General features: G+C 40.3%; 1 protein-coding gene across 2 annotated transcripts; it reads left to right on the top strand.

Annotated features, from left to right (window-relative positions):
* The first annotated feature begins 7,376 nt into the window (after positions 1 to 7,376).
* Positions 7,377 to 10,593, top strand: LOC110566728 (small proline-rich protein 3). 2 transcript variants are annotated; one of them, XM_021664629.2, is made up of 2 exons: positions 7,377 to 7,482; positions 9,644 to 10,593. In XM_021664629.2, the coding sequence occupies exon 2, from the start codon at positions 9,678 to 9,680 to the stop codon at positions 10,278 to 10,280; it is 603 nt and encodes a 200-aa protein (XP_021520304.1). In that variant the 5' UTR covers positions 7,377 to 7,482; positions 9,644 to 9,677; the 3' UTR covers positions 10,281 to 10,593. The 2 variants fall into 2 exon arrangements, with proteins under 2 accessions (XP_021520304.1, XP_021520305.1); XM_021664630.2 differs by having other exon boundaries at positions 7,391 to 7,482; positions 9,659 to 10,593.
* Positions 10,594 to 11,991: the final 1,398 nt, after the last annotated feature.

The raw sequence follows: 11,991 nt of genomic DNA, 5'->3' as shown, positions 1-11,991 counted from the left end.
GTTTTATTGGAGCGACAAAAGGCAGCTAATACAATATCAAGGCAATTAACAGGCTGGTGAAAGAACTAAAAGGGCCTTAAGTTCACAGCTCAGGCTTATCCTTCACAGGTCCGTCTTAGAAAAATATAAGGAAAAGAACGATGGCAATCTCTGATAACGACAGAATCCATTTTACAGTTATCCTATAGATTAGAGTCAAATGTCCAGCCATAAAAATGATACAAAACCTACAAAGAAAAGAAGTATGATCCTTCACAAAAATACAAGCTGAATCATGCATGTTTAGAAATAAACATGCAAATGCTTGATAATAATTATAAGATTGAAAGACAAATAAAAAGATTATAAGACTTAATTTTCTCAAAGTATTTAAGAAAAATGTGGTGAAAGCCAGAAAAATTTTAAAGTATAAATATCAACAAAGAAACAAAAAATTAAAAGGACACCCATAGGAAAATAATGGCTGTAACCTCTCAAAATGAAGACAACCTCTGTTTTCTCATTAGGGTTGTATAGTTTCAGTATTTATATTGAGGATTTTAAGCCTTTTGACTTGACTTTTGTTATGGTTTCCGCCCTCCACCTTCCCGATGGTGAGTGCTCTCTGTCAGGAACAACTCCACATTTGGCTAAGGCCGAGGATCTGGCTTGCTTCCATGTATGTGGACCTATCTGCATTGCCCCCGTGGCACGCCTGGGTTGGCTACCCAGAGGCTATTTAAGCTGTGGGCTGGCTTTCCCCGGGGTCCGAGGATTATTCAATGTTCCTGAATAAACTGCATTAAAAAAAAAAAAAAAAAAGAAATAGTAAACTACATTCTTTTGCATGTGGCTGTGTATCTACCCCATCCTTATTTACAGAAAAGATTCTGTTCACTAATTTGATGGTCTTGGAACCACCTTACTCTTTCAATCTAGTTTCCTTAATTTATATGTGTCTCTAGGAGAGTAAGAAAATATTTGGGCACAGTTGCTTTGAAGCAAGTATTGAAATAGGAAAGTGTATCTTCCTATTTGTTCTTTTGTAAGTTTGTTCTTTTTTTTTTTTTTTTGCCTTGTTATTCTGTGTGGATTTTATAACCAACTTGTCAAGACCTTGGAATTCTTCATTGTGGGGATGGAATGTGTTTAACAGGTAGGCCAAACTTAAAACTGTTATTTTTACAGTGAGACTCAATGAATATTGGATGTTCTTAAGTTTACTTCTGTCTTTATTAATTTCTCTCAGTATTTTTACAATGTTCAATATATATTACCATTATTGTGTTAAAAGTTCTATTAATTATTTCATTTTTTGGATGTAAATAAAATTTTCTTTAGCATCAAGGGTAGATTGTTGCTTAGGGTGGAGGCATAACCCATTTCTGAACATTTATCTTGTGCTGAAGTGGAAGTCTCTGGTTTTGTTGAAGGCTCAGCTGTGTCGTGTGATGTTTTGCTAGAAGCTGTCTTATGAGGGAGCATATGATGTTTTGCTGCAAGCTGTCTTGTGCAAGGAGTGTGATTTTGCCTAGCTGGAAACATCCATGAGTGGCCTCTGAGGAGGGGATATATAGAGAAGCCCAAGGACAGGAAGACAATGCATATACATATGTTTATTTTTATTCACTTTACATTCTGGTTGTAGCTCCATCCCTCTTCTCTTCCCAGTCCCGCTGTCCTTCCTTTCTCCCCTCTCTCCTATTCTTCAGAAAAGGGGAGTCCTCTCTTCCATCCGCTCCAGCTCATCAAGTTACATGTCCTCTTCCCGTGTGGCCTGGCAAGGCATTCCTGCCAGGGAGAGGTGATCAAGAAGCTAGCAAGGGAGTCCTTGTCTGGTGCAATGCCCACTTTCCATAGGGACCCCCAAGGACCCTAAGCTACCTATCTGCTACATCTTTGTTAGGGAGCCTAGGCCCAGTTCATGTACGGACATTGGTTGGTGCCTCAGTCTCAGCAAGTCCCTGTAGGCCCTGATTATTTGCCTCTGTTGGTCTTCTTGTGGAGTTCCTGCCACCTCCAGGTCCCTTCTTCTTTCCTTCCACTTTTCCACAAGACTCCCTACTCATTGCACAAATGTTTGGCTGTGAGTCTGAGCATCTGGTTTGAGGCAGTGCTGGGTAGAGTCTCTCAGAGAACAACTCTGACACGCTCCTGTCAGCAAGCTTAGCAGAGTATCGTTCATAGAGTCAGGGCTTGGCACTCTCCGATAGGGTAGGTCTATGACTGTGTAAGGTGATATATACATGTTATACCTTTATGGAGTATAGTTTATACCTATTATTCCTAACCCCTACTGGATTTCCATATTTTAGACATGCTCACATTAATAGTATTACTGAATCTTAGGAGATGAATTCTAAGCATTTGAACTATCCTGCCTCATATCAGTGATTTTCACCATATTTGGAATTTTGGGTCACCACAAATAGTTTGTGCTAACGATATAATTTATTGAATGCTGTTTGTTGTTTACTTGGGACCCTCCAGTATGTCATATCAATTTGACTTCTAGAAGGGCTTTAGAGTGAATCTCTAGTCAGTTTTAATAGAAACCAGGCACACCAAAGCTTGGTGACCATCCCTGGAAACACAAAGTACGGGTATTCACTCACTATTGCTGAGGGAATCAAGAGCTGTCCATACGGTTGCAATGAAGAATGATTAAATGCCAACTCATACCGAGATCATTCTGGATTCCACCCTCTGCAATCATTTCCTTTGCTGATTTTTATCTGTGTCTCTTCACGGTCATGTACCATGAATGCTACAGTATATGAAATGAATAAACTCAACAATTGAGAACTCATAGCACTCTACTTGACATTCCAGTTTCAAAGCCTCTAGAAAAACTTGTAGATCAGCTCCAAACATTTATGCTCATAAAATCCAAAAGGCAACTTTTGTCTAATTCTGGAGTAGACAGTGATTTATATCACTGAAAATTTGTTTATCCTAACCCCTTCATTCCAAATAAAATACATGCATGCTAAAAATATTAGCCTGTATTACTCTTAAACAATCTGAAACAAAGTTTTATGCATATATAAAGTTTTGTGCATCTTCAAAAGTATAAAGAAAAATACGGAGTAAAATTAATTAAAAGCAGGCTGGAAAGGTGGCTCACAGCTTAAGAGATCTCACTGCTCTTACAGAGGACCACTCTGTTTCTTGGCACCCACATAAAGTTTCTTAAAACTTCCTGTGACTCCAGCCCCAGGAGGACCTGATGCCTTTGGCTTCCTTGGGTACTAACACTCAGGTGCACACAGATGCAGGCACAGAATTAAAAATATTTATAAGTATTTCATAAAAAATAAAGTAAAGGAAAATGAAAACCGAACGATGGTGGACACACACCCAAAGTAACTAGGCTTAGTCCATAGGCAGCCTCTTGAGAGTATGCGTAGAAGCTGCCTCAGAGATTCTGCCTAGTGGATAGAGAAGAAAATACTTCCTATCAGCACCAGAAATCCACTGGCAAACCTGGGGCCCTTAAAAATGTATTACCCTGTACTTCAAGTTTCCACAGATGCCTCAAGAGTCCACAGGGACCTCAGAGTGTGTCCTCAAATAACTCTTAAAAAATGAAGAAAGACAGAGAGGACTAGCTGTGCATTATAATGGTTTAAATGCTCATGTGAGATAAAAGACAATTTGGAAACTTCCAAAGAGATATCGATTATCATCCACAAGGAGATCCCAAAAAATGCCTGAGGACAATGAAGTTGAAAGAGAAGTTGCTTCAGTCATCACAGAGAAGAACCAAGTGGGAAAATCCAAAGGCTCTGTGGAGACAGAGTCACCATTAAAAGCCATTGCATTTTTCCTCTGAAACAGAGATGTAGTTCATTACTATATCCAATACTAACTATAAAGAATAAATGCTATGGAAAGCAGAAAGACTCTATATTCAGCCACTGATCAGACCTGACCAAAGAAACAGAAATGACAGGGCTGGGTCAAGGCAGAAAGTGCAAGATGTCTGCTGAAATAGTTCACCAAGGGAAGGAAGGAATGCACAGAATGAGAAAGGAACTTATTCTAGAACCAAGATCTGAAATCAAGGGGGTTGGAGGTAGGGGCACAAGAGACCCAGTTTTCAAACTGAATTTCAGATGAGATGAGCACATAATATACTCAGTAAAATCCACAAATGGGTCTCAGTGAACTTGAAGGAAGTGTGATAGGAAACAGAGAAAAGGGAGACAAAAGCCCCAATAAGCAGCACATCTCACTGGAACTTCCTGTGACTAAGTTCCTAAAAGATGATGTGTGAGCCAAGAACCTGAACTCAACCCTAAGTGAGACTTAGTTGGTACTGGAGCCTGGGGTTTAGGAATAGTGTGGTCCTGGAACCGCCCCAGAGGGAGATGGCTACCTAGACACTAGCAGAGTGAGAAAGGGATGGGTGGGAAAGGCATTTGAAACATCCATACCTTCTCAGGTCATTGTATAACCATCTAATAAGACACATCATTTCCACCAATCTACCTTAAATTAGAGAGTGCTGTCTTTATTGTTTCCTTTTTTTTGTTTCTCCTCCTCATCTTCATCATTCATGTCCTTCCCTCCAACTGCCAATCTCTTTCCTCTCTAGAGTTATGGGTTTATTTATAAAAATAATAATGTAATGACTGAGGACCAGGTATGGCCAGAGAATCTGTGAAAATAAAGTGGCTTTGAAAAAAATGTATGGAAGAAGCTAAGATGGTTGAGCCTGGGGTGTCAGATTTGTGGGATGTTACATAGTGTCAGAGCAATAGAGAAGAGGTTTGCGCATGGCACTACTTGATAAAGGCAATGTCTAGTAAAAGATTGTATACTGAAGGCAACCCAGGCTACACTCAATTGTGATCAAAGAGAATATGTGAATTATGAGCTCATGGAACCAGCACTTTCTTGCTTCTATATAACACCAGAAAAGGGTAACACCCTAGAGTTGTGGCCTCCAATATTGTTTCATACTATAAGACATTTAGTCAATCTCCCTGTCCATTCTGAGTGCCATCTCTCAACCATAGTGAGCATGGTATGTAGTGACTGTCACCCTTCTACTTCTACCAAGTCATCACACCATAACACAAAGAGAAATATCCAGGGCCCTCAGACTAGGCAGATGTACTCAGCTTTCTTAGCATTCCAAGGTGGTTCATAGAAAGTCCACTCTGTTCTCTCCTCACACAGAAAGCAGGAATAAAAAGAGTAACTAGAACACCTGGAACAAGAAATAAAGTAAGGAGGCAGAAGTCACAAAAGCCCATGCACAGATTTTCATGGCTGCACAGCATTTCTTCCTGCAATACCACTGAGGAAGCAATTTCAGCTTCAGTATGTCACTCCTGCAGTGTGGATCTGCTCACTCACAGAAGACTTGGAGTGTTAATTGAATCCTTCTATAACCAGTCTCTAAGTATACCTTCACTCTATAACCAGTGGGCTACCAAGAAAGAAAAAGATCTTCATGATGAATTCTTATACCTAGCAGGCCATATTTGAGAGTTTCTTCCAGCCTTGGCCTTTTATTGGATGGCAATTATGTTCAGCCTGAGCCATGAGACCACAGGACCCCACCTATGACCTGTTTTAACTGCTGACCTCCAAAAGTGGTCCCTGATGATAGCAGAGCTATCTATGACCTAAATGTTAAATGACCCCAGGGGCTCATTGGTTGGTTCCAAGTTGGTGGCACTGTCTTTGGAGATTGTGGAACCTTTTGGACACTGGGCCTAGATGTCAAATATAGGGCCACAGAAATATAGGACTTTGTTCTTTTGGGTTTTTTTTTTTAATTTTTTTAATATATGACTTTGAATATCACATGTTTGCCCTATTTCTGGCTTGTCCCTTTGCTTCCTGATCTACTGAGATGTTCAGAGGCCATGCCACCGGCTCTCACTGCAAAAGAGCAAACCCCAGCTTCCAGCCTTCCCTACTATACTGAATATGTTTAAGAATCAAGATCCGAAACAAACTGGCCCTCCCTTAGGTTGTTTCTGTTCATTATTTTGTTTCAATGATAGAAATAGTAAGCAATATCGTAGCCCAATGGATAAGAGACAATTTCAGTATCCAGAAGCTCCAATTACTCGCAGTGCTCAACCATTCCTCCTTACTAGACAACAGAACAAAGCCTGGTGTTCCACTTGAGTTCAGTAGTTCATGCTACTGGAGACCCGAAAGCAAGGTCTAGCTGGTCAGGGCATTGCCTGCTGGTTTCATCAGAATCTAGGCTAGAATCAATAGTGAGGATCTATCAGTTTCAAAAACATTTGCAGGCCCAGAAATATGATTGTCTCTTAAATCATAAAATAAGTAACACAAATAATGTAAGCATCAAAAAGACAAGAAACAACAACATCTGATATATAGAAAACCATACAGAAGTCACAAAAATGCTAAAGCTAATAAATAAATTCAGTAATACAAGATACAAAATTAACAAAGTTTCTACATATGCATAGCAAAGTTTCCATACAAAGAATTAGAATAACAAGTCCCACTTATAATACCAACAACAAACAATAAAATATCTAATAATAAACTTAATAATAAGATGATAAATATCTAGAATTGAAACTATGAAACACTGATAGAAGAAACTGAGGAGGATATAAAGACATGGAAAGATAAACATTCTGCATTTGCAACTAACTTCATTGAGCAAAGGAACAAGGGACATGACAGCAGGGGCCACCGCCTCAATAAGCAGTTCTGTGAAGAGAGAGTACACAGGCAGAGGGATTATACCAGACTATCTACCCCTCACTAGTTACAGAGGTCAACTGTGAATGGATTAAAGGATTGCATATAGGGTGAATATTGCTGCAACTGCTAGAAAAAAGACTTTGGCCTGGGCAAAAATATTTGGTTATTATACAAAATATAAACAACAAATGCCAAAGTTGACAAGTGGGATTAGATGAGGCTCAATGTTTGCATGAAACAAAACATCACATTTTACCACATGATGGTTCATAGTAGGCAGTAATGAAAGTTTTTCAATTTAAAAAGTTTTAAAAGTCAGCCTCGCATGTTAAGGGTTGCCTTATAAAGAACCAGTTTCAAAAGCACACCTTTATCCTATTTCCACTCTGCAGTATCACTCCACTAACACACGAGTTCTTCATTGACATTTCCCTACGACCTTCCAGAAGAACCAGAACTACCTCTACTAAACTGGATTAGTGGTTAGGGTTGTTTCTGATCCAAGGAGTCTAGCATTTCCTCCTGATTTAATCCATCACCTCTCAAGAAGCTTGATCCCCGTCACATTAGCCACACAATGAGGGTGGACATTTGAGTCAGGCCAGGTGACATCACCGTCGGACACTAAGCATGAATACAACGTTAAGTCACAGGTTTTCATTCACAAATGCTGGAATGAAGGCAGAGCGGCTCCAAAAATCCACTTCCTTAAGGAAGGGCCCGTTTTCTGTATAAAAATCCAGCTGACTAGAGAGTCCTCAACAGATCCAAGTCCAGAGAGCAGCAGCATCTGAGGTAAGACTCCCACTTAGAACTCTCTAGCAGTAACTCTGTGTCATTTATCTTGGTTGGGAACTCCTGACAGCCTAAAAGTTTTTCTACTTTATTTTCACTGTACATGTTTTGACTTACTTCTCAAATTAGAGCTATAGGACTGAGGATAAGAAAAGATTTCTGTAAAGAACAGCATTATGTTAGCATGACTGTCATGGATGAGACATAACAACCTGGCACTTCAGTGTCTTCTAATCTTGTTGAGAATTTCCATTATCAAAGACACTGCTTTATGTGACTGAATGCTCAAATCTTAAAATCTTTTTGGTGCCTAAATTTATAATCCATCATTGAATATAGTACAGGGGCATAATCTCCTAGCATACAGGATAAAAGTGATTATTGGAAATAGAAGAGTCAGATTCTTGCTAAGACAAAAAGAAGGAAGAATACTTGGAATCTGACAGAGGCTGTGGTAGGGAAGCAACTAAGAGTGAGCCTGTACAAACAAGACAGACATTGGAAAAGAGAGAAAGAAGGGAACAGGACAGGAGCCTACCACAGAGGGCCTCTGAAGAGGGACTCTACCCTGCAGGGTATCAAAGCAGATGATGAGAATCATAGCCAAACTTTTGGCAAAGTGCAGGGAATCTTATGAAAGAAGGAAGAGATAGAAGGACCTGGAGGGGACAGGAGCTCCACCAGGAGAGCAACAGAACCAAAAAAAATAAAAAATAAAAAATCTGGGCACAGGGATCTTTTCTGAGACTGATACTCCAACCAAATACCGTGCATGGAGATAACCTAGAACCCCTGCACAGATGTAGCCCATGGCAGCTCAGTATCCAAGTGGGTTACCTAGTAAGGGGAACATGGACTGTCTCTGACATGAACTCAGTGGCTGGCTTTTTGATCACCTCCCCCTGAGGGGGAAAGCAGCCTTACCAGGCCACTGAGGAAGACAATGCAGCCAGTCTTGATGAGACCTGATAGGTTAGGGTCAGATGGAAGGAGAGGAGGACCTCCCCTATCAGTGGACTTGGAGAGGGGCATGGGAAGAGATAAGGGAGGGAGGATGGGGTTGGGAGGGAATGAGAGAGGGGGCTACAACTGGGATACAAAGTGAATAAACTGTAATTGATATAAAATTAAAAAAAAAACAAAATGTAAAAATTAAAAAGAGTGAACCTGTATGAACAAGCAGCAATGCAATGAGAACTCATAGCAAATTAATGTAGAGGAAAGTGTGAATTTGGCTCAGATGTGAATATTGCAGGCATGGGGAGGTTCACAAGAAGCCTTCCTATAAGAATTCCACTCCAGACTTTTTTGTCCAATCATTCTCTGAAATTACTGAAAACTTAGGGATTCACAGCAACCCTAGGAGCCTACTGTTAGTTTGAGCTATGTCCTGTTTATGCCTATACATAGGTTAAAAAAAATTCCACCATAGAGGAAAAAAAAAACAATTAAATAAGGCCTCTATTCACAGAGATGTAGGAAACAAAATATCAAAGTCCAAAGACCAGTGAAAAGGGAGTAGTTTTTAATATACCCTTCTGCAGAAAGGGATGCCAGCAGAGAGAAAAAGTAAAGGGGTTCACAGTGTTGGATTGACACAAGACAGGATCTCAAGAAACTACTGACCTTTCTTTGCATAGGCAGGACTTGCTCCCTTCCCAAATTCCTCCTATTGGTTTGGGACACAGAGCTTTAGCTAATGAATAATAATAATAATAATAATTAATATTAGTTATTAAATAATGTTTGCTATTATTAAATAATGATACTAAGATAAAATTAAAATATTATTAAATAATCATAATTTATAACTTGAGGATGTCTCTTTTCTGGTTATAACATCAGTCAAAAGCAAATTGCCTGTCGCTAACTTCCAGACAGACAGGTACCAATTGCCAGCTAGGAGGGAGAGGATTATAGTGTCTCCTAGGATCTGTAGCTCTGATAAATGACAAGCCCACCTTATACTGAAATTGACTATAACCATTTATTTCTTATACAAACATGATAAAGTAGCCTTAACCTTTTAGCTTAAAAAAATGAGTGATGAATGTAAAGCAACCTATGATTTTCCTTCAGCTTGGGGAAATCAAAGAGTCTTTATAGGGAAAATGCAATGAAAAAAAAATAGCTTCTATTAATTCCCTCAAAACACTGTCAGTTTTCTTGTATCTAGGGTCAGCATCCTTTGAAACATGAGTTCCTACCAGCAGAAGCAGCCTTTTGTCATGCCTCCTCAGCCTCAAGAGCATCAAGTGAAGCAACCCTGTCAGCCTCCAACACAAGGACAATTTGAACCAATAACCACCACTGGGCCATGCCACACAGATGTTCCACAACCAGGAAACACCAAGATTCCAGAGCCATGCAACACCAAAGTGTCTGAATCAGGCTACACTGTTGTCCTTGAGCCAGATTATACTACAGTGCCTGGGCCATGCTCTACCAACATCCCTGGGCCATGCTCTACCAACATCCCTGGGCCATGCTCTACCAACATCCCTGGGCCATGTTCTACCAACATTCCTGAGCCATGCTCTACCAATATCTCTGGGCAAGATTATACCACAATCCCTGGGCCATGTGCTACCAATATCCCTGAGCCAAACTCAGGGCCATGCTCTACCAATGTTCATGAACCTGGCTATGTGAATGTCAAGGTTCCTGATCAGGGCTACACCATGATACCTGACCAGGGTTACTCTAAGGTACCAGAGCCATGCCAGTCCAAGATTCCTGAAGCGTGTCCTACAACTGTCACTCCAGAATTAGCTCAGCAGAAGACCAAGCAGAAATAATACCGTCGATAGCCAGCCAGGCCTTTGAAGAGCCAAACACCAGATGCTGAACTCCTTTATTCTGTCTGCTTCTGTATCTCCACTTTCTGGAGACCATTTAGCAATATTTTGCCACACTCTCTATGTGTACTCTAAAAATACCTATTGCGGTGTCTTCCTCCACACCTGCTAAGGTACCTTCAAGTTAAGCAGAAAATCTTAGTGCCTTGAATGCTTTTTGAATGCTTTTTGGATCCTTCATCTGAAGCAAAACTCTATGAGATTTTCTATAGGAAAAAAAATGCATGTTTCCTGCTTTGCCCCATTAAAATACCTGTAAATCCACTCTTGCCTCTGTGTAATATTTGCTGAATTGTTTCCCTTCCTTCACCTTCCTTTGTGAGTCAAGACCTATATACTGAAAAGGATTGGTATAGAGGTGATTACATTAATGTTAATCCAGTCACAGTGTACACCCAGGAAGCTGTGAGGACACATTAGGAGGCTCTCATGGGAAAGTGTTCAGGTATTGTTTATTGGCACTCAAAGCCAATCACTTTGAAACACTAGTTTAAACAAGGTCTTTTCTTCTGCTCCTGACTGAGCCTTACCTAATCGTTTTCACTACCCCAATCTATGTCTTATGCTCAGTATTGAAGTCTCCATTCAATGGACAGCTACGTGTATACTCTTCCATCTCAGTTTTTTTCATTGTCTCATTATTTCCTTTTACTTAAGCCTGATATATACCAATCTACTCTCTCACTATACATCTCTTTACACTCTCATGATCACCTACAAAATTCTACCATCACTAACTCAAGCAATAATCCCTTTCTCTAAAAACCCAGCACATAAGAGGTCCTGCATCTGGGGGCACAGGAGGAAAGGATACATAGTGCTTGCCTTGGAGAGATCTGTTTCCTCTGGGGTTATGATCTTCCATATCCTTTTCATACAGACATGCACACACATGCACTCCTTCTGCATAGCCCACCCTCCTTTTACCATAGTCTATCTGCCCAGGAGTAATGCATCAGGCATTTTATCCAGTGATTAAAACAGGATTCATTTTAAGCAGCGACCTAGAATCCACAGCCCAGATGTGTGAATAATTATGTACCAAGTTAGGAAAGTGCAAGTTACTAAGCTGTAAACTCCCAGGAGTGAAAGGGGACTAGAACATCAAGCACAGCTTCTCCATTCCATGAAAGAAGACAAATATGTTTTTGCCCCACACCCAGAGCTCAGAATTTCAGCCCCTTGCTATCTCCTATAACATGATCTTGGTTTCAGAGATGACCAAGCAGTGAGTCTGTGTGAGAGGACATGGTAATGGAGAACCATCTCCAGCAGTTGACAAGACATACATCTTGAAAAACAAAACAAAACCCTGCATCAGTCCCTAGGAATCAAGCTACATTTTTAATAAGTTCCACAACATCAGAAGTGTGAGTCAGATGACAATCATGAGCAGTGTGTTGCACAAGTACTTCAAGCAGGTTTCACAAGAGTTCCTGAGATACATGGAAACTGAAGGAGAAAACTCACTCTCCAAATCATCACAAGGTGATGAGAAGTTGTTAGACCAGTAGTAGAAGAGGACATCCCTTACACCTTGTCAGTACCTACATGCTGAGTTGGCTTCGCATTAACCCTGGTTTCAGTGGTGGAAAAGTTTAGAGATGAGTGCAAGATGAATCACTGTTAAGTTAGCTAATTCTAAGTACAG

This window comes from Meriones unguiculatus, chromosome 10, assembly GCF_030254825.1.
Source record: "Meriones unguiculatus strain TT.TT164.6M chromosome 10, Bangor_MerUng_6.1, whole genome shotgun sequence".
NCBI lineage: Eukaryota > Metazoa > Chordata > Mammalia > Rodentia > Muridae > Meriones > Meriones unguiculatus.
This window is presented reverse-complemented; position numbering and strand designations above follow the sequence as displayed.

Bases quoted from the DNA above. Each gene is read 5' to 3' on its own strand.
- LOC110566728 (XM_021664629.2), top strand. From the start codon at position 9,678: ATGAGTTCCTACCAGCAGAAGCAGCCTTTTGTCATGCCTCCTCAGCCT.